Source organism: Camponotus floridanus, unplaced genomic scaffold (assembly GCF_003227725.1).
Source record: "Camponotus floridanus strain SB8 unplaced genomic scaffold, Cflo_v7.5 scaffold4, whole genome shotgun sequence".
Classification (NCBI taxonomy): domain Eukaryota; kingdom Metazoa; phylum Arthropoda; class Insecta; order Hymenoptera; family Formicidae; genus Camponotus; species Camponotus floridanus.
In genome coordinates this window covers 337,855-365,640 of record NW_020229547.1, presented here as the reverse complement: position 1 = coordinate 365,640, position 27,786 = coordinate 337,855, and the positions used below count along the sequence as shown (strand labels likewise).

The 27,786-nt window shown below is 27.2% G+C and overlaps 4 protein-coding genes across 9 annotated transcripts in view; 2 read left to right on the top strand and 2 right to left on the bottom strand.

The window, feature by feature from the left end:
• Positions 1-720: 720 nt before the first annotated feature.
• LOC105257564 (serine/threonine-protein phosphatase 2A 65 kDa regulatory subunit A alpha isoform) lies at positions 721-4,174 on the bottom strand. Of its 2 annotated transcripts, none has more exons than XM_011268273.3 (10): positions 3,871-4,174; positions 3,341-3,532; positions 3,019-3,238; positions 2,754-2,914; positions 2,521-2,676; positions 2,125-2,396; positions 1,853-2,047; positions 1,510-1,753; positions 1,178-1,421; positions 721-1,026 (listed from the first exon to the last, which is right to left on the bottom strand). In XM_011268273.3, exons 1-10 carry the CDS (start codon positions 3,952-3,954, stop codon positions 1,022-1,024), a joined length of 1,773 nt encoding a protein of 590 aa, XP_011266575.1. In that variant the 5' UTR covers positions 3,955-4,174; the 3' UTR covers positions 721-1,021. The 2 variants fall into 2 exon arrangements, with proteins under 2 accessions (XP_011266575.1, XP_011266584.1); XM_011268282.3 differs by having other exon boundaries at positions 722-1,021.
• Positions 4,175-4,222: 48 nt separating this feature from the next.
• Positions 4,223-27,786, top strand: part of LOC105257616 — a 36,575-nt gene continuing 13,011 nt past the window's right edge. For both annotated transcript variants that reach the window (XM_025411376.1, XM_025411375.1), the window contains exons 1-5: positions 4,223-4,397; positions 4,612-4,772; positions 5,731-5,811; positions 5,987-6,049; positions 26,389-26,784. In XM_025411376.1, coding sequence (XP_025267161.1) covers positions 26,607-26,784 — 178 coding nt within the window. In that variant the 5' untranslated portion in view covers positions 4,223-4,397; positions 4,612-4,772; positions 5,731-5,811; positions 5,987-6,049; positions 26,389-26,606. The remainder of the gene's footprint in view (positions 4,398-4,611; positions 4,773-5,730; positions 5,812-5,986; positions 6,050-26,388; positions 26,785-27,786) is intronic.
• Positions 11,436-14,801, top strand: LOC105257607 (ornithine decarboxylase). Its single transcript, XM_025411374.1, has 7 exons — positions 11,436-11,619; positions 12,732-12,808; positions 13,092-13,264; positions 13,399-13,699; positions 13,797-14,036; positions 14,137-14,345; positions 14,727-14,801. The coding sequence occupies exons 1-7, from the start codon at positions 11,436-11,438 to the stop codon at positions 14,782-14,784; spliced, it is 1,242 nt and encodes a 413-aa protein (XP_025267159.1). The 3' UTR covers positions 14,785-14,801.
• LOC105257587 (dipeptidase 1) lies at positions 15,738-25,511 on the bottom strand. 4 transcript variants are annotated; one of them, XM_025411373.1, is made up of 11 exons: positions 25,333-25,511; positions 19,491-19,644; positions 18,868-19,030; positions 18,263-18,546; positions 17,882-17,939; positions 17,183-17,359; positions 17,020-17,110; positions 16,541-16,616; positions 16,299-16,449; positions 16,081-16,196; positions 15,738-15,950 (listed from the first exon to the last, which is right to left on the bottom strand). In XM_025411373.1, the coding sequence occupies exons 2-11, from the start codon at positions 19,613-19,615 to the stop codon at positions 15,893-15,895; spliced, it is 1,299 nt and encodes a 432-aa protein (XP_025267158.1). In that variant the 5' UTR covers positions 19,616-19,644; positions 25,333-25,511; the 3' UTR covers positions 15,738-15,892. The 4 variants fall into 4 exon arrangements, with proteins under 4 accessions (XP_025267158.1, XP_011266637.1, XP_011266629.1 ...); XM_011268335.3 differs by lacking the exon at positions 25,333-25,511 and adding an exon at positions 22,288-22,352; XM_011268327.3 differs by lacking the exon at positions 25,333-25,511 and adding an exon at positions 22,069-22,150.

Genomic DNA, 27,786 nt, shown 5'->3' with positions numbered 1-27,786 from the left:
AAAAGTTCAAAAAATGTAGTATATATCATATATATATATACATACAAACAATACAAGTATATATTTATATCATAACATCAAATGTGCAACAGTAATGTGCTCATCTATTGCAATAAGTAAACGACTGAATGTTCATTTATTCCTTAATATTCACTATTATTCTTATTATTTTATTGCTTAATAATATGTCAATCATATTAAAAGTTATATATTTATTACATTTTAGTGTTTAAAGTTATATCTGTTATATCATACTACAAATCAAAGTTATAACCATTAATAATATATTTTATTTGGAAAGCGTGAAATTTGTTATAGTATGAATAAAACTTGAAAATGCTTATATTATATTAACATTCTCATAATACCAGTGTATCTTACATTTACAATTATCAAATTTAATAAATATATATATTGAAAATTTATTGAACACAATAATAATAATAAACTGTGATAATATTATATAATATATATATATATTAATGATTATGTAATAAAATGAATTGTAACAAAAACTTGTTTTCTCTTTTGTTTTTTCTTAATATATGTAATAATATATATAATACAAATGTTTGAAAAATTAAAATATTAGTTATTAAAATGTTTTTTTAAGATTAGCAAAAGCAGAAGTGCAGTTTATAATTAGGTATTTTATTGTAGGAATGATTTAGAGAGAGATGTTTTTTTATTTTATTATGTATTTTTTAAAACATTCAAGTATGTATGAGAAATACATGTTACAAATTAAATTGAATATTGTACTTATTAATGTAAGGTAATAATAGGTATACAAATACAACATAACTTAAGAAATATGATTTATATGATCTATTTGATATATTTATAATCTACTAATTAGAATTTGTATGCCTTTGTATCGCGTCAAAGTCTGCTTCATGATTGTGCATTAATATTATCTATTACCATGTATAGTGAAGTATTGTAGGATGTTATTTTTATCTCAAATTTTTAAGTTGAATATGTTGCGGGTATATGATAAATGCATTCTATGTTGTTCAACCTACGCTGAAACATTAACATAATCAAAACTAAATATGACTAAGATGGAAAATAATAAATGATTTAGTTTTTGTAATCAGCATTCTATATATATGAACATGCTTAGATATATTATTTATTCATTAAATCTTAATAAGATATAGCAATATATTATTACCTGCAATGCCAGCTATTGCTTCTGAAGCAAAGTATTTCACATCTACGTCGCTATCAGTGTTCAGTTTATCGAGAATAGGTTTTACTTGAGTTTGAACTGCTGAAGGTTCGAGAAAAGGTCCAATTCGTTGGAAAGTCTTAGCGACATTAAATCTTACATTTGCAACATTATCAGTAGCCATTGTTAATACTGTTGGAAGCATTACCTTTGTTGTTATCTCTGGACCACACACTTCAGCTAAAACCTAAAAATTGCATAAAATGATTTTTTTAAATACATATTACCAGCACAATCTCTGTCTCAAAACTCTATAACATAATGATGCAGCTTACATTAATGCAGAACAAGCATGTCATTCTGTGAAGATAGTTCTGATCCCTAGACATAGCCAAAACTTTGGGTATAACTGTATTCTGTGCCCATTCGGGACCAAACTTTTCTACCAACTTTTTCAGATTTAAGGTAGCTGCTTCCCGAATTGCATAAACATGATCCACCAACCAAGTCATACATAAAGAATTTAATTTCTCGTCAAAAAATTCTACTCCAAGTTGTCCAGCTAATAATGGCATATATCTAAAATTAGCGAATATGCGAAATTAGCAGTACAAGTATATTGCCACCTTATTCTTTCCTTTTAAATTATATAAATGAAACAAATTAATATATAATTACTCAATAATAGCTAGTCGCACACGCCATTTAGAATCCTCGGCTAATTCCACAATAGCAGGTAAGAGGGATTGTGAAAGTTGTTGTATTCCGATAACTTCATTAACACATTCCAAGTTGCTAATAATATTGAGTCGTACTTCTGGACATTCATCTCTAAGTTGAGATAGGAATAAAGGTAATAGATGTTCAATCGTACTGCAAAAGTATTAAACATGATTATTAATCAATTATTGTATATCTGGCAATATTATATCAAAATTATTAATTTTTACTTGTGTTTTCCAAGTATGGGACTCAATCCCATGATGACACTTGCTAAAGCTGATTTTACATGTTGGTTTGGATCTGCCACTAGTTCTTTAACAATAGGTAATATATTTGTCATTATTATGGACTCCTGATTGAATTGATCAAGATTCTGACAGAAATCGCGAACTTTATCAGCAGCTGCAGCTCGTACTTCTGCTTCAATATCCTTTAATAATACTTGAAATGCTGGCACAAGATCTGTTTTTGTTATTTCTGGACCAACAGCCTTTTGAAGCTAAAAAAAATATATTTATAGATATATATTCATGGATAGAAAGAGTAAAATATTACATATAAATTTCCTGCATAAAAATACATTTTCACATTAAAGAAAAAGGGAGAAAAAAAAGAATGCCTACATCTGTAAATTTGTCTGCCACCATGTAACGAACACGCCATGATTGATCACTAGCACATTGCCGAAGCGTAGGCATAACCAGCTGTTCAACATCTTCTTGTTGTAATAATGCTGCAATACTAACACAAGCTTCAACAGCCAAAAGACGTACTGAATCCTATAAAATTATTAGTGTGTGTAATAATCAATACAAAAAGATAGAATTGCAAAATTTCATAATTTTAATGAACTTACTTGTTCATCCTGAGCAAGGATAACAAACATAGGAATTAAATCTGATTTAAGATATTCGATTTCCACAACTTTTGCAAATTCACCTAATTTAGAGGCAGCTGATCGTCGTGCCATAGGTGTATCATCCTGGCATAAACTGCGAAAGTGATTTCGCAATTCCGCTATAACATTAACGTTTTTTTTTTTAATCTTTCTATTATTTATTTTATATTAAGAACTTATTCAGCATTAATTTGCAAGAGATAAAATTATTGTACAATTTTACCTTTGATAGCTGGACTCACTCTTGGATAACAAACACTGAACAAACCACATGCTGATGTTCTTGATGTAAACCAGTCTCCTGAAGCTAAGCGTTGTACCAAAGGAACAAAGTGCTCTTCCAAATCTGCAGGGCTATGCTGACTCGCAATATTTCTCAAAGATTCCACTGCTTTATCACGAACCACAGTTTCTTCAACAGTGGCCAGAGATTCTAATGGTGGCTAAAATAGAAATTTAGAATTTATATTTCTTTGATAGAACATAGAGATTATTGAAATAAATCTGGGATTTATGTTAAACACTTCAAAATCCATTGTTCTTACCAATAAACAATGCACATATTCTGGTCCACCAACGAGAGGAGTAAATGTGCCAAGTTGCTCAGCCAGTGCAAGGAGGACTTCATCCTCATCATAAATAGTCTCCGTTAAAAATGGAATTAACTCACTTCGTGTTCGTTCGATACCTAGTGCAAGTGCAATTGTTGATAGCTTCTTGATGGAGTTGAGACGTAGCTGTAATAAAACGAGAAATGTTTGTAATGTCAATACACAGAATTAGAAATTTTTTGTTTTGCACTTCAAATGTCCAAAAAGTTTCAATTATATTTCTCTTTATTAAATATTTGTATCGCCCTCTCGATACTATATATCATTATACGTATCTTTTACGTATTATCTTTGAGAGCGCTATATATCGCGCACACACTAGACGAAGGATATTCCTATCTCTTCTCGAGTATCGCTATGTCGGCAACGCGTTATTTAGCAAACGGATGACGGAGAAACGAACATTTTGGACGAAGACGAAAAAATGGAAAATTCGCGCTTTATTATATAATCGCCGTAATTACCTGGACATCCTCGTTTTTTAGCTCGTCGATCAGAACCGCGATCGGATAAAGGCTGTCGTCCGTGGTAGAGTCACTCGCTGCCATTTTGCTGCCGGACACACTGACAATTTGGTGCGTCGTACGTTTGTAAGACTTCCTGCTGTCGCGTTGACGCGTCGACGCCGATGCTTGCGTTTTCGAAGCTCGACCTTGGATGTCGTTCTCAAGATGACACGTGTAATTACTGCATAATTGTGAGGGACTTTCAGTAACGTAAATGTACTCTCATAATATATCCAACTCCATGAATCACTGATACAGGATACACATTGACGATAATGATGACCCTACTCGCTGACAGATGGCGACTTCTCTTTCACGAATGCGCGAATGTGTGTGCGTGTCGGTACGCAATTACGCGTGCGCGTGTGTAATTTTTTTTCAGATAAAGATCCTTTTATTAACGTCTTATCTATAAATGTATATCGAATAATAATGCTACATTGATTGTCCATCTTCAGATTTAGATTGTTCAAGTGGAGAGAAATGTAAGTCCTCTTGTTTATATACGTAAAAAATATAATTTTTATATTATAAAAGTAATTAGACAGAGATCTCGCTAAAATTTAAATTCGTATTATCGTGTCGAGTTCATTTTCACGTGATTTCCAAAGGAAAATATTATATGTTTGATATCCTTTATTATGTCCATTTACAAAACGACTTTAAATGATTTTGAATCTTCGCGCCAAATTGTTCAAGGCTGCTCGGCGGTTTTCGGAAGATTTCGGGCGCCCTCATCGATTTGATTGGTGCTTTTCATACTGATTACTTCAAGATGCTACTACGTCTTCTTCCTCTTTCAGCGCGAAAACGGAGAGTGTAGAAGTTGAGAATTCCAGACCCTAATAATATCCGCACAGGTAAGTCCATAAAGAGATAATCGAACCAAATAAATATGATTATTCAATATAGTATTGTTTTTCTCAATAAATTGTGCAAATATTTATTAGTTTCGTGGTATATTAGATGGAAATTTTAAGAGCAAAAAGTCAAGCGATTTTTTCGGATCAGATAAGATTGCTGTTATTGATTCTTATCCTATCTGTCTTCTGAGAATTTGCATATTTAGAGACAAGTTCACATTTATAATCGAGTTTACATTGCATTTTTATCGAAAGTTTGCTTAGGAATTAATCGTAAAATATCTTATCAGAGATCAGTGACGCGCGAGCAATGTCATTAATTTTCGAGATACGATCATTAAAAATATCTTACTAAACACGACCAATGATTAGTGAGCATCAATTATTTAATTCGATTAAACGTATCGCAGTAACGGCTGTTTGTCGAGGACAATATTGCACGAGATACTAACGCGATACGGATTAATATAAATCATTGTCTCATGATATACATATATTTACGATAATTGTCAATTGTTAAAATCATATTTTAATAATTTTCGATCGCATATAAATATGGCACTTCTATGGCCGTGGATGATTTATTAAAATCTCTACTGTACGCGCGCATGCAAGGTTAGGAGATTTACGAGCGATTGTGAATTTTGCGCGCTTTTTCTGCGTTATTTTCTCATAGATTGCGGTCGGGAAGCTTTGAATTTGGATGCTTTGAAACATCATTCTATCTTTGTTCTACATTCCATGAGAATAAAGATAGAATGATGTTTCGGAGCATTCATAGTGCAGTTTTGACCGCATCCATAATCATCCGCCATTAAAATCGAAAATGTGCAAGATACTTTGCACTCATCAATTATATTCGAATGTGATTAGGACACGCATAATTATAATTAAGTTAGTTTAATTAATTGTTTTTATGAATATATGCTTAATTATAATTAATTGTTTTTACTAGTACATGCCACGAAGAAACGATGAAGAAAAGGAGTTAGAGGAAGTCCATGGTGATATCAAGTGACGGTGAAACAATCATGAGGTGAATAATTTATTATGAATAAATTATCAGTTATTTATTATTAAATTTATTATTTTTAAAAAATTTAGTAAAAGCAAAATTTCACTAATTATATAATTATTTTTCAAGATATTAAATATATTTTGGGCATTTGTTTTAATTTATATTAAATAAATATATTTGCATATTTTTACAGATCAAAGCTGTGTACTACGCTATGTCAAATATTTAATCCTGTATAATTCCGATGCTGCATATGGTGAGTTTAAACTGTTTTTTACTTTAATAAAATGAAGTAATGGATTTGGAAAAGCTTTATTAAATATATGTATAAGGTGACATATATATCACAATTAATATAAATCAAATTAAAGTTTTCTGATAATTATTAATGTATATAAGTTTGCATTTAAATTTGTCATGTAATAATAACTGCAATAGTAAAATTTTATTTATTATTTACTATACATTATTTGATAGTAGAAGCTATTATTTATAAATTATATTAAAAATGATAAAAATATAAATAAATAATATAAAATATTGAAACATATGCCTTAAATCCATTACGGCCTAAAATGGACAGATTAGGGCAAACACTGGGCCAAATATTTAATCCTGAAGTATAAGAGACTGTTTGTTAATGTGCAAAATGCACACATGGAAATAATTTATATAAACATCATTTTTTCATTTATACATTATTGACTTATATCAAGAATTTTTCCCCAGAAAGATTTAAGATAAAAATTTGTAACTTTATGAAAACAAGAAGAAACATTTTAATATTTGAATTTTACATATAGAAATGCAATTTTTATATATCTTGGACAAGAATCTGTGATAAAAGTTTTGATGCAATATTTATTTATATTATATAAAATATTTCCATAGCTTGAGTGTGTATGATTGGTATAAAATAATGATCAATAATAACATAATTTTTGTTAAAAAAATCGTCTTTACACGCACAAAATGAAGAAACAAAGATATTATTATATTAAACTTTTTATCAATCACTTTACAGGATTTTTAGAAAATATAAGGATAAAGCATATACTATGAAGATATAATATATTATTAATATTACTTTTTGATAATTTGTTTCAAGTATGTATATTATTATTATCTAAAAATATATTAAAATTATTTAAAAGATTATATATTTTAATTAATTAAATTTTGAAAAGTAAAGAAAAAAGGGAAAGAAATAATATTTAAATATAAGATTTATATTTCTAATAAAATAAAGCTTTTTATATTTTAATATTATATTTTTGATATTAAATTTTTTTTCGTGTTATGAAAAGATAAAAACTAGATGAAGATTAGAATATTAGATTAGAATAGAAGATTAGATATTCATATTGTATTAAATGAAATATAAAAATAAATTAATATTTATAGAATATGTTGTAGGGAAAAATGTGTGTTGTATATTTGGCTGTTATTTTATTTTCTTTTTTTTCATTTTTTTTCAAATATTTTTTGATAGTATTGGAGGTCAATTCAAATATTTTTAGTCTTCTTATCTTTATTTTTTCAGGATTAAATATTGTATAAACTAATGCATAAGAAAAAATAATCCCAAAAAATTCTATGTGAACATGTATCACAAATACAAATAACAGAAAAACGAAAAATAAAATCAGAGTATATTCGAAATAATTCATTTGATGAAAACGTGTTAATCGTTAATTGTGTTTTAATTTTATAATGTGTCATTTTTATTTTAATTTTGCATAATCTGTCCATATTTATTGATGTTCATTTATTCATATTTATGAATTAATGAATTTATATTTATTATACAAACCGACATAAAATATGAAAACATGGAAAGTACATATTTAATTGGGAAACAGACAATTTTTCTTGCATAAATTATATTTTGAAATATGGCTTTATTTAGATGGGATTTATTTGGATGGCAAAAGATTAATTAAACTTATTGACGTGAAAAGACTAGAATTGAAGAGAGTTATATAGACAAAAAATGTTATGATATTTTGCTTAGAGAGAGGATAAATCGTTTCTGGGACTGTGATATCTTAAATGTTTCGTTACATTAAATATTTGTAGATGAAAAATTGTAATTAGCACGGGGTCTTTTGTCATTTTTATTAATTAAATATCCATAATCTTAATGAGTATTTGGTCAAAATAAATATCTATCTTTATAGATAAACATAGTAATGATAGATTTTTGAATATACATATCTTTATATATTTGAATTTGGAATAATGCGCGATGGTGCTTGTATATTATTTTATTATTAATAATTGCTTGTATTAATTTGTTTCATAGGACACGATCTTTTAAAGACAAAATTTTTGATTTTTGATTTTTTCAATTGAAAAATGATGTTTTATGCTCTTTTAAATTCTCTCTTCAAGTCAGTTTTTTCCAATTTTTTACCTATCACACATTTACCTATAACATTTTTCTTAAATTTGGGCGACATGGACGGAAATGGAAATATCTACAATAGTGAAAGATATTGGTTTTTAGAAATATTAATCTTAAAATTAAAATTAATCTTAAAAATTAATCTTTAGAATTAAAAACTAGAATTAATCTAGAAATATAAATACATAGAAAATGTATATCAGAACATATATTCTTACAACTTAGAAAATTCTTTTATCCATGCTATGTAGCTAATTAGTCTAATGATTAATCGTACTGATAAACATTATGTTTACACATAGGTATTTTTTCGAATTTGACAAATCTTATCTTCTTGTTACATTCGTGCAGTTTATGAGTATTAACTCGTAATCCTCTTCTCTCGTCAAAACACTTATTTTACTTGTCAGAACATACATACGTTTATTTTATTGAAACAATTTAAAATTCGTTGAAAATATCAATAATCCCATTGAATTACTGAAATTTGATAGTGAGATGACTACTAAAAAAAGAAACTTCTAAAAGTTATATTATAAGAATTAGCCATAGGTTTATCAAATAAAATATAACTAGAAAAAATTGTATTCTTTATAATAGCATTTGTTCTGTAGAATTTAATTTCGTAACTGAGATATAATCATATACTCTGCTATCATTATTTATAAGATGTAATAATCAAATAATGCGAATTATTATAATCTTTTGTGTTGTTTTGTATTATAAATTTTCTTCAAAATTTTCTTCAAAAATTTCACTCTAATAAAATCCTGTATTTATTTTGAATTCCTGTATTTATTTTGAAAGCATTATAAAATAATTCTTGTTATATATATTATTTAATAAAATATTTTTTATCCAATATCTAACATATTTGTCAAGAGAGAGAGAGAAAAAAAAATTGCATATTAGTTGAGAGATTTTTATGTTAATAAAACAATAATATTACTTGAATTATCCATTACCCGGATAGTATATTATCTGGATACCTTATCTTACATGGCTTTACATGGCTTTACATGGCTTACAAGCCATTACATGGCTTATCGTTACACTCTTAATATATTGAATTTAGACGAAGAATATGTTATTACATGTCGCGAAATGATCTAATTTTAGTTATGACGAAAGTTTACTTTAAGGAAAATTATTATCAAATTTTTAATTGATTTCTAAATGATGAATTATTCGCCATGTATAGGAAATCAATTTTGCGAAAGAAAACATTTCAATATTAACGTATTAAAGTTATGTACGTCCACCTGTTGCATTTTATTTGAATTACTAAAATGTTTTTCTTCTTTTGAATAGAAATAGCACGTGTATGTATCATGTATTTTCAATGTATTTATGTATCCATTTGTACATATATCAAATTTAATATACGTAAGTAAAAATGATGGATGCATATCATTGATGAGTAATAATGGTAAACTTATGTACACAAATTCAATATTATAATAAATACATAATTACATATTAATGGGTCTCTTTTGCAAAAAGAGAGATAAAGAAATCACAATGAAATTTTTGTAAATACATCTATATGGTATTTTCACTCTCGTCGCACGTCTATTTTATTATATCGCTATCACATAATATCTTGGTATCTTATATGAAATCCTATCTAAACTAGTTCGAATTAGCTTAAGATACTAATATGAGCGAGTCAACACTTGAGCGAATCTCATTCACGTCAATTCTGTCGATTGAATCGATCTTCTTCCGTTTCGATCTTAATCCTTCGGTCTTAATCCCCTACTCGAAATTATCGTTGTATTCCTGATTCGTTGGCGCGATCCTTCCGTGAATATCGATATCGATTCGCGATCGTAAAATTCGTGTGCGGAGGAAGTCTAGAAGACTAATCTAATTGTAAGACAGTAACCCTGCATATTGTCTTAAATAAAATAAATAATATAAAGACACACCAAAAAATGTAATATATTTCATATTCTGTTAATTATTACTATATCCTTGGAAATTTTATGTTTTTATTGCTATTTATAATTGTAGATATTCATCACATATACATATATATAAATCGTTTATCTAGATATAATTTATTTATTGTATATTATTACACATAGCGGGTGTATGCATACACAAAATTTATATGTATATATATATATATATATATATATATATATATATATCAATTAACGCTCCAGAGTATTTTTATCATAATCTATCGTATACATATAGAGTATGCATGATAAGAAAGTGACTAAAAGTGACGTCAAAAGCATCGGGCAAAAGAATGGATTTGCTTTTATATGATAAGGTGAACATTTATATTGAATCATACAATTAATGATATAACCATATAATTATAGATAATTATTCTTTATCATTACAATTTTTTTATTAAAAAGTATCTGAATATTTTTTTTTGTAATACACAAAGCTCAAATTTCTGATAAATTTTATCGGGTATCATAGATATTAAAAAATGATATTTGAAAACTGTGTTTTTACACATTATATAAAATAATTAAAATCCTATACTCTAATGCAATATAAAAAGAAATAAAAATTAATATTAATAAAAAATTAATATTTATAACTCTTATTTTAGTTTTATATATATGTATGCATATATGTATGCATGCATATAAGTAAAGAAAGAAAAAGGGAGAAAAAATAAGAGGTATGAATCAGTATAGAAAATTTTATGATAAGAAAACACTCCGGTTCGAAAGTAAATGGGATTTCAATTCAATTCATCAATTTGGGATTTTTCCTTTCTCTTCAGAAACAAATCTTTCGTGACTTTTGTAAATAGAAATAAATCTTACTTTAGTAAAATCTCTTTTCATTCACACATGCAATGGAAAATTTACTTCTTCATCGAAGCATTATTGTCTATTTGCTCAATGATAATTGTGCATAGATAAGTGTGCATGAATTCCTTTATAATTTCATAAAAAGTTATTCTTACCAATAAAGAATATTTGTAATAATTTCAAAGAATTTTATCGCTGTGCAAGCATGAAACGGATTGTGCTTGCATTCAACGTTAGCAATGCTTATCACAATATCTCGGGCTACTTAAATGTTCGATTAATTTTTTCCTTAAGAGAATCCCTATTCTGTAACTTTAACGCTTGCATTACGTATGTTGCGCAGCTGTTATATGGTATAAGAATCTTCGCAGTGATATATAAACGCAAGCGTTACAGAATAACCTTCAGTTCGTGCAGAGACTTCGTTACATTCGAATACTATCTCAAACATGTCTGCTAACAATTTCAATGAGATTAAAATTTTTGATGACGCTGTTGACAATATGGACATTATTAAAACTATAATCGATACGGAAAATCAAGAAAACGGTTTCTATATTGTAGATATAGGTGATGTTATTAACAAACACCGCGAATGGATTACCAAGATTCCAAGGGTTGTTCCACATTATGGTATAAGCATTATCTATACTCTTCTTTAGTTTAGAAGAGGGCCTCGATTTGAATTTTGAAATTTTTAAACAAATCTCAAATCGAACCATCGTGAATATGTAAAAAATTGTTTTCAATCCAGTTATATTTTTTTATGAAATATTTTTGCGCGAATAAAATATTAAAATTAGTTGCTGTAACATAAATTTATACACATAATGTAACAAAAAGAAGAAAAAAAGGTGAAAAGAGAATGCGCAAATTTTTTTATTTTAAGAAGGCTGGAATAATTATTTAATTATAATAATTATTTTTTTATTTTTTATATATTTACTTAGATTTATTTAATTATATTTACTTAGATTTACTTACTCATATACTATTTCACGAATTCAATAATTCTCAAATATTATCAAGGTCATCACTCTGAATAATGTTGTAAAATTTGAATCAAGGTCGTTGTTTATTAAAAATTATAAACAAAAACGTTTAATAAATAATATGTAATTTCATGACCCCATATACAGACTATGTTTTCGTTTAACACATTGTTACACTTATCTTTTTAAAATTATTGAAATCGGAAGAAATCGTCTCTATAAGTAAATAATTACCTTTTAAATATCTCAACACCAGATTTAAATTTTTATACCCAAATATGCAGATATTGTTTTATTTTATTTTAGACTGTAAATATTAAAAATTTTTAATAAACCTTAGTGTTAATTAATTGTATAAATATTCATTAAATTATATTTTATTCTTTGCTTATTAAAACTTAATATATAAAAACTTATAATATGAAAATTGAATCAAATATTGCAACTAATTGAGCAACTATATTTATATTTATTTATTACTGTACATTTTCGCGACTTGAAATTCGTTATTTAATAAAATATGCAATTTTATTATAAAAACATATAACATTTTTTGCTATCAAAATATCGATTTTTAGACATTACTAATAAAATTGGAAAATGCTAGACAAAATAAACACGCGATCGAAGTTCGAGAATTTTGAAGTTCAATATTTACTTGATAAATCGGCTTGATAAATTTAAAAATCTTTCTTTTATTATTTAAATTTATATTGAAAGAAAAATTGATGTTTCTCCTGCAATTGATTTCAGCGGTTAAATGCAATCCTGATCCGACAGTAATAAAAATATTGGCAGCTTTAAATGCTGGTTTTGATTGTGCGTCGGAGGTAAATTATTGTGACTTTTTTTATTGCGATCTTATTCTATTTATCATACTAAATTATTTATCATACTTTAAAAAAAAAAATTTATTATCCATTCTAGTTAAGGTTTTTTTATTGCATTTTAAACTTTTATTAGATTAATTATTATTTTTTAAATCGAATATTCTTTTTTAAATAATAAAATTTTTGTTATCTTTTATTTGATATTTATGTGATGTTTATTATTTTAAATTATAAGAAACAATGGCAAACTTATTTCTAACATATACGTAATATATTAATATAGCAAGAAATTAGACTGGTAATGCAATACGGTGTGCATGCTAATCGCATCGTATTCACTAATCCGTGTAAATATCCGTCTCATATCAAATACTCCAAGAAAATGGGCATTAATCAATTAACGGTCGATAGTGAATTAGAGATTTTGAAGATTAAAGATCTTTATCCCGAGGCCAAGTGAGTAGATAAAAGTATATAAAATCACTACGATATTATTCATCATTGTAACTGCAATAATAAAAATTGTTTGCATATTCCGTTTACATTGATGCTTTTATGTGATATAGTAATTTTTTGTAATAATCTCACAGAATAGTCATACGCATGCAATATGATGCGAAAAACTCAGACGCCAATTTCGGATTAAAATTCGGTTGCGAATCAGATGAGGAAGCTGTGCGATTGATACAACTCATGATGGATCTTGATCTGACTTTACATGGCTTCAGTTTTCACGTTGGTAGTCCTTGTAGAGACTTAAACGCATTTAACAAAACTATCGGGATGTGTAAACGATTGATTACAATTGCTAAAACTATGGGCTGCGAAGATGTGCAATTGATTGATATCGGTGGCGGTTTTCCTGGGGAAAGAGGAACAGAAATTGATGAAGTATGCTCTTTTGTATGCTTATGCTCTTTTTTCAATTCGTTTCATGTCACATATAGTTTATAGTAAAAATATGTTTGATTAATCTGAAACTTTTTAGTTCGCCAATATAATTAATGATGCAATTCAAGATCTTGACCCTAGCATAAAAGTTATTAGCGAGCCCGGAAGATACTACATTACTTCGGCATTTACTCTAGCTGCTTATTTACATTCCAAGAGACTTTCTCACAATAACGGTAAAATTACGAGAATGTATTATATTAACGTCGGTGTATATAATTCATTCATCGAAGAATTGTTGGGTTTGAAATTCAGAGTTCCACAAATCCTCTTTAAAGTAATTAAATTTTTCTTTTGATTATGTTATATGTGTTTCCGTCATATTTTTTGTATGTGAATATAAAATAATTTAATTAATTTATTATTGCGTTTTATAGCCAGCGAGTAACGAAAAATTTCTTTCGACTTTATGGGGACCGACTTGCGACTCATTTGATGTAATTGTTCAAGAGGTAATGTTACCAGAACTTCACCTCGGTGATTGGTTAGTCTGGGAAGATATGGGAGCCTATACTATATCTATATGTACAAAGTTCAATGGATTTCCAATTCCAACTATTATACCAATTATTAGAAAAAGTCAATGGTTAGTGTCAATTGATATTGTCAATTGATATTGTAATATATCTATATGTACAAAGTTCAATGGATTTCCAATTCTAACTATTATACCGATTATTAGAAAAAGTCAATGAGTGTCAATTGATCAAGTCAATGATTGTCAAGTATCAAGTCAATGATTAGCGTCAATTGATTGACATTTTTTTAAACATGCAATAATATCTTATAAATTTTATATTTAGTATAAATATATATATATATATATATATATATATATATATATATGTGTAATGATATAATATGAAGATTATAGTTAAAATGAAATATTTTTAAATTTATGAGTTATCTTAAAGACACTTTAATATAGTCGGACAATTCGATCTAATTTTATTTAAAATATTTTCAGGGAAAATTTATTGACGGAAATTGAATTAATACAAAAATCTATGCAATTCATAGAATGATCCAAGTCAATTGAAAGAGAAAATTAAAATATAAATTTTTGTTTGTTGTTAATTACATTAAATGTTTCAAAATACTTTGTGTGTGTCTGTGTGTGTGTAAAGATAGTTATCTAATTTTTTTCTCAGTATTATAATTATATTATAAATATATGTATATTAATAATTATGGAAGCCAATTTTTAATGATAATACAAACTATTAATGAATAGGACAATGTCTTTTAATATAATGATGTTGTTTCTTATTTTTTATTTAAGTACTTTACATAAAAAGTAATTTGAAATACTTAGAAGAAAGTGAAAAAAACATTTTATTAAAATAAAATAGAATATATTATTTATTACTGACGTATTATAACAGATTAATAATTATTATAATTTATCATATTTTTTTATTATGTTACAATGTTATTATAAGTTTATGTAAATTGAAAATGTAACTTAAAAAAAAATTGATGATATTATTTTTTAATTTTTATCAATAAATTCGATAAAATTTTATTATTCATATCTCATTCATATTTTATATTTATGCGATAAAATGTTTCGTTTAATGCTAATATTTAAAAAAGATAATGTAAAAAATATTATTATTATAATTCTTTTTTTTAAATATAGAAAACAATTTACACACGAATGATATTGTATTTTATCAGATATGTACCTCTCTTCTGCAAATTTTGTTTATTATAATTAAATAATAATTTAAAAATTAATTAAGGTTTTCATGTTTCTATACAAATGTATAGTATCATGAAAATCTTAATTAATTTTGTAATTTAATAAAAACCACAAAAATTATAAAAATTAATAATTTTGTAGATCTTCTGATATATATATTACTTTTATATTCGTAAATCTAAAAGCATTTTGAAATCTTTTATCTAAAGTCGAATAATATATAAAAATAGAAGTAAAATAAATAAAATTATTATATTTTTTTACATTTTGCTCTTTAATATTAATTGCGTCTTAATAAAATATCACATATTGTTTTATGCTTTTATATGCTTTCATACTATTTACTTTAACTTGAGTCCACATGGAATGATGTTCCACTCTTAATAGATTTCTTCATGATAATTTCATCATCCTTAATGGCTTCAGTCTTAATGAATTCCTGAAATCTTCTCTTCAGTACCTGATGTTGCATTTACATTACGCCATCTAATATAAAAATAAAAAATACTTAGAAAATGTTAAATATTAGGAAAAATACCATTTTTTATGCGATAAATTAATATACTTATTATAATAAATATTATACAATGAATTAGATATTTTATGAAATATTTACTCTTTTGCGGTTTGACATGCGCCTGGACTAAGTCCTTCTCTCATTTGTGCAATGTATAATTCGTTTCCCGTTATAATATTTTCTCGAGGTGATTCGGACGATAAAGAATCTCGTACCTTTTAAAAAAAATATTAATAAAATAAAGAAAAATAGGCTGAAAGATTATATTCTTATTACTCATAAATGCATTATATATTTTTTATAAGTTTTATATTTACAGCTTCTACTGCTTGGAAAACGCGAATAAAATTTCTTCCAGCTAATTTTTCTAAATCCTCTCTAGTCCATGTTGGTTCTCCTTCTCGATTCTCATATAAACGATCAAAAAGATCTGGATACTTTGAAACATCTTCCAGACCTATCGGCATTCTAATTAATTTTATTAAATATATTTTATTTGTACTTATTAATTAGTATCATTCATAATATTCGTGTTATTAGGATTAAAATAATTACTTACGTGTTTACACCATCATAATCTCCGCCAATACCCACATGGTTCACGCCGATAAGATTTCGAATATGATTTATATGATCTAATAAAATCAATAAATGAAGATCGATAAATTAATAAAGAAGGTTAAAAATTCACATGCACAAAAATTAACTGAGGATACATTATCAGATACATTATTGGATACATTGTCAGATGTCAACATAAAAATTAACAAATCGTGACTATAGAAAAGACCACCAGAAAAGAAAATTATATAATGCTAGAAATTAATCATATTTTTATGGAGAGAAAAAAAGAAAAAGACAGAGAGATCAAAAATTTTTTATATATTATTTCATATATGCTATTATCTTTAACTTTTGAGATTAACGTACAAAGTTTACAAGGTCCCTATAAACTAATAATTAATGATAAATTTTAAAATTATTATAAATCACATATGTATATCACATACTATGTAGGATAATAATTGAATACATTACCTACGACATCTTGCATTGTCGCGTTTCTGGAAGAATTACAATTTACGAAAGTACTGTAGAAATTTACCATAACAATACCATTGTTTTTTTTCTGAAAAAAAAGGAAAATATTTTTGAAACTTTTGCATTTCTTTTATAAAAAATTTTCTTTATATATACTTACGACTAGGTGCAGGACATCATCGGGAACGTTCCTGTAATGTCTGCAAACATTGAAAGCGGACGAATGCGAGAATATGACGGGTGCTTTTGTTATTGCGAGCACTTCTCTCATAACATTGTGAGAAACGTGAGACAGATCGACTAACATTCCAATTCGATTCATCTCGTAAACTACTGTCTATAATTTATGAGATATCATTGGTTTTTTTTTAAAGACAAATAGCGATTAAAATTTTTAGTTTTTATTTAAAATTAAAAATTAATAGTCCTATCAAATTAGTTTAAAATGATCGTATAAATCATTTTTTATATAATATATAATTAATAGATATTAATTATATATTATTTTCGGAGAATATTTTCTAATATTATAATTATTATAATTATATAAAAAAGCAATTCATGTTTTTAGATCTTTAATTTTAATTAATCATTACATATTTTCGATCAAGTTTCAATATATCATATGAATCAATTTATATCATATCATCAATTTATCATGCCTTTTAGCTATTGTGAGATTTATCTCACAATATCTATTTCACAATAAATAAGTAAGCTGCTATAATCTCATACAGATATACCAAACGCTTGAAATAATTCGGAATATTTTTTATTTATCATATAAAATAATATGCATCAAAACAATCAAAATATTGTACTAAAAAAAATATTAATAATTTCAATAATTTTCACATACTTGCCCGAATTTTGTCAGATTGTAAACATATCCTTCATCTACAATTGATGCATCGGCCCTATAAAAATAAAAATAAAGTTTATCATCAATTTTCTCGTTATATTAAAAATTTTAAATACAAGATAAAGCATTTTTGTGCGTTGCTAATTCAGAAAGCTAAACAAAATTATTATACCTATAAATTATTATACCTATAAATTACATCAAAATTTGTGTTATCGGGAGGCAATTATCAAGAGAGATAAGAACTTGTAAAATTTAATATGACTGAAATTTAATACTGCATAATACGAGAATTTTGCACTTAATAGAGATTCAATCGCGATAAGTGATCGCGAAAGATTCCACCGAATTCGGTTTACAACGCTTACAATGACGTACCACGGTGTATTGCAGGTATGTGTCAGGGTGACATAACGAACTCCGAGATCATAATAGAGTCTTAAGATTGCCAAACTCGAATCTAGTGAATGACCGCCTTCGACAGCTATCATAGATGCTATTTTGCCATTCCTCCATGTGGTCTCAATGTCCGCCGCGGCAGTGACCAGTTGTAAGTTGGCTGGATATCGCTGAATTAATCTCTTGATTACATCAATCTGACGTAACGTTAACGTTACAGAATCCTTATATTGCGATTCACATGATGTGTATGCCACCCAGAACTAAAAATTGCGTTATTGCGTAAAAAAATAAATAAGATAAGCTTATCTGGAAAATCTTGTGAAATGAAGTTCTCTCAAAATGAAGTTTTTAAAAAAAATTCAGATAAAACAGTCTTTTTATGTGGCGCTCAGTGAAAAATAAAATAACAATAAAAGAAACATAAGAGATATAAATAATAATGAAACATATAATTTCTTGTAGAATGTGACAAAATGAATTCAAGATGAAATGCTCTATAAATTGTAAAATAAATAGGTTGCGAAATTCCTGGAGATAATTAATCTTATATAATCTTATATGCAAGATATATCATGACTTACTTGTCCACCCACTTTTCCTGCCTTTAAGCGGGGTATATCAGTGAAACATGACAAACAAGCGTTTCTTCCCCAGACACTGTCATTCCTCAAATCATTTTCGAAATGGAAGGCTGATAAGTTGTTGCTCAAGATTTGATACAAATTGTATGGTAAATCGTTATGGCTATGAACATAATGAGAGATTGGAGATAAATATATATTTAATTAATCAAAAAAGAAAAAACAGAATGCAAATGTAATAAAAACGTGAAGTAAAACTAATCTTCATTGTTTGTTTATTTATATTTTACAAGAAAACTTGATATTATTTTAAAATAATGATACGATGTTTATTGTAACAATATATGAAACAAAATGTATAAAAAGATTGGAATAATTGGAAAATATTAGCACAAAAGAATAAATCTATCGATTAAGCTGAAGATATCTAATTTGACCATTCAATCTAATTAATGATCGATTGATGTAACTATTAGTTTGAATATCAATGAATATTAATTGATTTATCAACAATCAATGTCGCTTTTAAATATGATATCGATGAAATAAAAATAGATTGTAGTCATTCGTTTCCTTATATGTATTCTTATATGCACTATTTCTCAATTATATGATTATATTACCCATCAATAAGAGGTGCCGAATCGAGAGCGTCACGTCCTTTAAAGGTGTTCACGCTCAATCCTACGGATAATCCAATCACAAACAGAAGAATTGATAGGCAAACAGCGACATTAATATATAACATTTTCCCTGTACAGTATTGCAAAATAATGTCTGAAAAAGATAAAAATAGCAAAATTAGAATCTCTTTTACAGACAACAAGATTGAGCATAATATTTGCTACTTTTAAATATATAAATATGTAAAATAGTGTAAAATATAAATATTAATTTATATTTTACACTGTTTCATATATATATATATATAAAACAGTGTAAAATATAAATTAATATTTATTTTATATATTTTATTTCTAATACATATATTTATATTAGAATAACTTACACACACACAAAGACATGCATGCATATATGTAAATTATTTTAATATAAATATATGTATTAGAAATGAAAAATATAAAATAAATATTAATTTATATTTTACACTTTTTAAAAAAATATTTGAAATAAAAAATAAATATTTTTTTGCAAAAATTTTACAAAATTCAACAAATTTATATAGCAATACATACACATACATACACATACATACATATATATATATATATATATATATATATATCTTATTATTATTTTATACAAATTTTATAAGTTTTTAATTTTTATTTTTAATGGCTATTAAAATAAAATTTTTTAAAACTGTTTACACACATATGATTTAGTAACAGAATATTTACATTTAGATGGAAGTATTCACATATGATATCTAAATGATAAATGCTCTTGATGTATTTAGTGCACTTATGTATCGAATAGTTGTTATTGATGTTATTGATAATGCATGAGTAAGCATATAGGGATAATTATTGTTTCAAATGTATTCTCTTAATAATTTAATGTTTGACAATTGCTGATGTAATGTGAATCGAGTTAAATCTGGATAAAATATAGAAAACATATACAGATATATACTTTAATTCGCGTAGAGAAATAGTGTTTCAAAGACTTTTATTTTTATGTATAGATTTCTATATATTTTTTACATAGCTATACATATACATAAAAAAGGAGAAAAATGTGATGAATTCTAGATTTATGATAAATAAATTTGCAATAAATTTGATAATAAAATATTAGCAAAATATTGAATATTGAAGAATTTTTTAGTAGTCTTTTAGTCTCATTCCATTAATTTCTTCTTAATTACATTATTTATTACTATACCTTATAAATATATTAAGTTTATAAAATGTGAGGAATGTATATAAATTGAGCGAGAGAGAGAGGGGGGGGAGGGGCGACATCGATATAAATAATCGAAATATCATAAAAAAATTGTAAGCAGTATTTATATATTGTATAACAGACATATTTGTATGTATAAAAATCTGATATTTGCATCCTCAATTATTAATAAAGTATCTATGTCATAAACTTCGATGACTTCCATAAAAATAGCGAAGATTATTCAGCAGAACCGTGATAGTTGCTCTCAAGTCATTTAACCATTGAAAATACTTTAACATTGTCACTTTTTTCTTATTTCATGAAAAAAAATGTATGTATCTAAGATGATGTTTTAAATCACTATCTTGAAATATTAAATTTACAATTTACATTTTTATTGATAAAAATATTATTAGTAAATCGAATCCAAAATTACTATAAATTATATCTTTATTATGATACATATATTGTAAATATAATTATAATTTTTTAATATTTACAATGTCAGAAAATTTAACCAGTATAATATTTGCAAGTTTAATATTAACAATGTCAAAAATTTACAGTAAACGTTATCAACTAGAAATTATTTGTCTGAGTAGAAACACAAATCAATATTTGCTAAGAATTGTATACTATTTTGAAACTTTCATCATTGTATTTGATTATCTATCTAATTAGCTTTATGAATCGTAACAAATATATCATAATTAAATAAAATTTATTCATAATTTTCCAAACAAATATTCATTATTCCAAACAAATTATAATTAAATCTTTTTGTTTCAATCGTACGAGAATTTAATTGCACAAATTAATTAAATTTTTTGATAAATTATTTGATTGCAAACCGTAAGATAAGAAAAGTGAAACAGAAATCCGTAACATCTTATTATATTGAATCATTATATTGAATTATTTTTTAAAAGTTTCTATTACGCGTAATATTTCCATATTTTCTCATTTTGATAACAGACATAAACAATTATACACACATATATGCATACATAAAGTACATTCATATTATTTATATACACACATAATTATATTATTAATAAAATTCAAATTTGGATATTTGCAAAGTTTTATATTATATAAATATAAAAAGAATACATGGGCACAAGATATGTTTTTACTAGAATTAATTATTATACGTAAAAATGAGAGAGAAACTGATAAACTGATAAACCAGTTTGCAATGACGCATTATGTTTTCAACGGCACAGAAATACGGTCCAAAGAAATAATTATTGGCAATATATTATGTTTTTTGAAAACTGTTGTGTAATATTTGTTGAAATATATTTATTATGCCCCCTTATGAATCAATGAGATAAATACTAGATTCACCCATGCTGAACGTAGCAAAACATTCTTCCGACGTGATCAAACGACTATAAAATCAAGCAACACACTGCAGAGGGAGTCGCCTTGAAACGCTTTTAGTAGTTCTAATATACATACATATATATATGACAGAGCTTTATGTGATGATACAATAATACATTAGCTTATAATAGGTATGTGTTATGTTTGGTCGCTTTATGAACGATAAAGTCTGTGACTTACGTTAGCAGTGCTCCTGCAGTAAAATGCTCTTGACGAAAACTTCTGTACTTCTTATACGATTAAATATAATCTTATTAACCTGATAACGACGCTGATAGAAATTTTTTATATGATAAAGTTATATAATAGACACGATATATATGAATGATGTAAATGTGCCTTTTTCATATTTATTATTGTTTATATCAATCATTGGCAATTCAACGTTTCTTTCTATATTGGTCATTACACACACACACACACACACACACACACACACACACACACACACACCACACACACACACACCACACACACACACACACACACACACACACACACACACACACACACACACACACACACACACACACACACACACACACACACACACACACACACACCACACACACACACACACACACCACACACACACACACACACACACACACACACACACACACACACACACACACGCACGCACGCACGCACGCACGCACGCACGCACGCACGCACGCACGCACACACACACACACACACACACACACACACACACACACACACACATATATATATATTTCTCTTTCTTTTTTTATTATATAGATATATTTTTATTTCATTTTTTTGTTTAAAATTTTATTTAATAAGTTGGACGATTTAATATGATGCATAATCATATAAATAACATATAAATATATAAAAAATACTAAATAAATTATCGCATTTCCAAATCTCATAAAAAAATGTAGAATTTGTTCTTACCTGTGTTTTGATGATCTCAAAATTCAAATCTAACATAACTAAATAATTGGCCATTATAAAACCAAAAATTATTTTATATTATTAATTAAAAATCATAATATAATTATGTTAGATTTGAATTTTGAGATCATCAAAACACATGTAAGAACAAATTCTACATTTTTTTATGAGGTTTGGAAATACGAGAATTTATTTAGTATTTTTTAGATATTTATATTTATATGTTATTTATATGATTATGCATCATATTAAATCGTCCAACTTATTAAATAAAATTTTAAACAAAAAAATGAAATAAAAATATATCTATATAATAAAAAAAGAAAAAGAAAGTGAGAAAAGAAGGATTCTAAAAGTTAGCAGCAGATGATAAGATATCATATATATCTGTCGGTCTTTTATATGTTAGCAGCTGATATATAGCCAACAGTTACTAAAATAGTTTGTAAAATATAGATAATGATAATTGGTAATGATAATTAATAGAACATATGTAACACAAAGTTAATTTGGAATTTAATCATTATTAAGAGTATTTATTTTACCGATTTACTTTAATTTAAATCGATTTCTCATAATTTATTTCTGTATAATGCATAAAAATAACATTATATAATAAATATATTGTTTAGATGATGTGATACTATTGCCAAACGAGCTTAAATTTTTAATTAATAAGTTAATAAATTAACTGATTTCTAATGTATCTTAATAAATATTTATGATTGCTATGACATAGAATATAAAACAGGAACCTAACAAATTTTTAAACTTGCTTTTAATAAACATATAAAATAAGGCAAAAGAAATATATATAAGAAGATAATGTGTCTGTGAAGCTAGCCCTCTACAATCTACGAATTTCAAGAAAATATTAAGAGTTCTGATAGCACTTTTCAGTTCTACAGTTCCTGATAAAAATTAAGAAGAATTCTGCATTCCTTATATTAAAAAATCGAAATCGAAAAAATGTGCTAACTTCGGGATTCTAGAACATCCTTACCTCTGAATTATCAAAACATGTTGAATATTATTATTTTTAATAAGAGTTCCCGATAGTTCTGCTCAAGTTCAACCTGTATATGCAATTTTAGATTGATATTTCAAAAATTATTTAAAAATTATTAATTTTTGAACAATTGTTGAAATATCGATCTAAAATTAATTAATTAATTAATTTTTTTCTATAAGTCTATGCATATTTTATACATATGATTTATTATATGTTCTATATCATGAATAGAAAAAAGTGCGAAGTTTGCCACACGAAAAATAGAAATCAGTTAAGATTACTGATTAGTTAAGATTAATTTCATATCGTACATCGTACATGACATTGACATCATCATTGACATTATCAAATGTCAATGCATATATGTTATACAGTGTGTTTATTAACATTTTTTCGTGCTAAATGAAAATTTCATAAAAATGTCGAAGTATTCCTTGGACTCTTTGGATAATATTGAGGGAGATTCATTGGAGAAGAGTATCTTGATGAATAATGATAAGAATGAGAATGATAATGATAATAATCTCATAGCAATCAAATCCTCATCTGCTGATACATTTGTCAAGGACGTTTCATTTCATATAAATCCAATATTAACGACATTGCATAAAAGGCATAACGACATTGAAATAAAAGGTATGAAAGATATAAAACTAGTTTTGTAGATTCGAGTTCGCGAAAGATGAATTTTATAATAAGAATAGCTGTGCAATGCAATAAAGTATATTAATATATTTTTGAAAGAACTTTTCCATTATTTTTGTGAGATTATGTATGCTGAATTAATTATTATAAATTTTAAAAATAGGAAGAATTTATGATGTATGATGTAACATATATAATAAATTTAGATATAAAAGAGAAAAAAACATGAAAAATTTTTTAAATACTTTTTAATTTTCCAAAATTTCTAAAAAGTAATATATACATATATACATATATATATATATATATATATATATATATATGTGTGTGTGTGTGTGTGTGTGTGTGTGTGTGTGTGTGTATGTATATACGAGATTAAAAAATTTTACTTTTCCATATTTTATTGGATAAATATTTTTTTTCTTTTCATTAGCAAAAGATAATTGTACACGTATATGCGTACGTGCGTGTGTGTGTATTACAAATAATAAAAAGACAACAGCGTTGCAAAATGATAAAACGATGCTCTGCGTAATGCAATTCGATTTCCCATAACCTGGAAAGCCGCGGCTTTTGCGGACGAATGAGCGAGTTCCCGGATATCGTGTGCTAATTAATTAATGATCAGCGCATAGTAGTTGACTTACCAGCGGTCGTCGGGAAATCGATCGAAAGTTCGACGGCAGTTTGGGAGCTCGGAACCGAAGCGAACGCAGAACTGAAGGCGATCGATCGCCTCGTTAACGACAGTACTAATTATATAATATAAAACGTAATATCTCTGGTCGAGACTCGTGGTCGTTCGTGGTAATGTAAAACTCCGCGGGATAATTAAAGCGACGAGCAAAGTTAGACGGAATAAGGCAGAGCGCGGGGGTGTAACACGAATGGCAAGAAAACTCGCTTATCGATCCTAGCAGGAAGAATGGATAGGATAAGAGTGATTTTATTATGTTCCGGAAAAAATGTTGGAAACTTTAAGTAATAAATCAATGTTAAACATTAACACACACATACACACACACAGAACAGGCCATACCACTTATTGCTGTTGCATAAATTGATGTTATTTAGATGCAAGTAATGCATAATGTAATGATAACGTGGACAATGTAATATGTGGTGATGATGTAATATGTAATATCTCTCGTATAATTTTCTATTGGTTAGTATATTCATTATACATATATTGTCTATATGTTATCAGAACATGAGATTAGATATAGTATTTACTACACATGTGTGTGTGGAAGCTGCATAATATAAAATTTAAATAAGTTTGCATCTCTTCTCTCTTTATAACTAGTATACATTGACATCTTATAATGTGTAACGTACACTCGTATAATTTTCTATTTATTCATAAATTATCTTAATATCGCTAGTCAATTAATCAAAGGATTATTGGAAGTAATGTAGTCGATCAAAACTAGAATTTGTTATTAATTACCTTTATAGTTTACAATACTATGCTTTATATCTATCTTTTTATATACTTGAAAAGGACCACAATCATATGATCGAAATGTCGTAATTAATAAACAAAAATTCTGGCTAGTTTTGGTCGATTACATTACTTCCAATGATCCTTTCTATTTATTAATATTTATTATATATATGCTAACTTATTTAGATTTTATGCAAACGCAGCTTCGATATGTAGAAAATACTATATCTAATTTCATGTTCTGATAACATTTTAGACAATACGACAGAATCCAATGGGACCGTACGTGAGGACAGGTACGCGAGAATAACTGGCGGCAGAAATTCGATAACTACGAGTGGAAGAAGATTCGTCCGACGACGACAGGAGAGCAACGCGACGTGGAACGAATCGCGGCTTCGTATAAGAAAGGGGAACAATGTCGTTGGGAAAGGTGAAAAAGAAAAAGATGACGCGAATCGTCGTTGTTGTCATATGTCGACGGAGCGATATTCCCCGGAGGCGCAAAATTCTTCGTCAAAATGTAACCTGCGCAGCAACGGGAGTAATGCAAAGATCGACAAAAAGCTTGGTAACGCATTCGTACCATGTCGACCAGAACTGGCTAAGCCTGGTTGGACCTCGTATTCGGAGCTTTATCGTCGTAGATTCAGTTAGTCCCTAATCAGATGAGATTTCTCCTTCACGTGGAATAATGCCGAAATGCGCCGCCAATTCCGTCTCCTCCACCATCTTTTCACCGCCGTCGGCGGTCCCGATAAAAAAGAATGACATGAAACGATGCAATTTTCCCTGAGGACATTTACTTTCTTTCGTGATTAGAAGCGGGGTGTGTTCGCGCCGCTGGAAGAGACTGAGTGGAAGGGACGAGGGAAGATTCTCAATCCGGCGAATGAGTCTCGTTGGATAACTTGACGTTGTCATTCTCTTTTCTAAAGTGGCTAGATTTTTAAATTGCGAAAGTGAGAGGCCAACAGGATTCGTATATCAGCTACATCTCTTTTGAGTTCTTTTATGAGAAGTATGCCGACAAATGTACCAATTCAAAAGTATTTTCAAAAGTACTTTTATGAATACAAAGATTAAAATCATCATTTCAGAAATGCATTGTAAAAGATTTATCTCCACGATTTATCTCTTTTTCCTAAAGTAAACTTTTAAATAGAATTATTTTTATGCTCAAAGCAATTATAGGTTTATAAATGCAAATGTGCAAAATTTTTCTTTTCTCTATTCAGAAAAAGAAATCTTTTTGTGTAGTTCGTGGAACTTTTCATTTTTATTGGAAATAAAAATTTCCGTCTGCCGTATACATGAATTTCGATTAAGCGTAAAGCTAATGTCTACACAATCAGGAATATTAAATATATTTGGATTTTATCTAAATCTCTGGATTTTATCTCTCTCTCTCTCTCTCTCTCTCTCTCTCTCTCTCTCTCTCTCTCTCTCACCACACACACACACACACACACACACACACACACACACACACACACACACACACACACACACACTCTCTCTCTCTCTCTCTCTCTCTCTCTCTCTCTCTCTCTCTCATTGTCAAGGCATGAAATTTGCGTGAGAAATCCACCACGAAAGAGATTCCATCGCGACATAATGTAGGCATAGTTATCACAGTTTCTATATATTATGG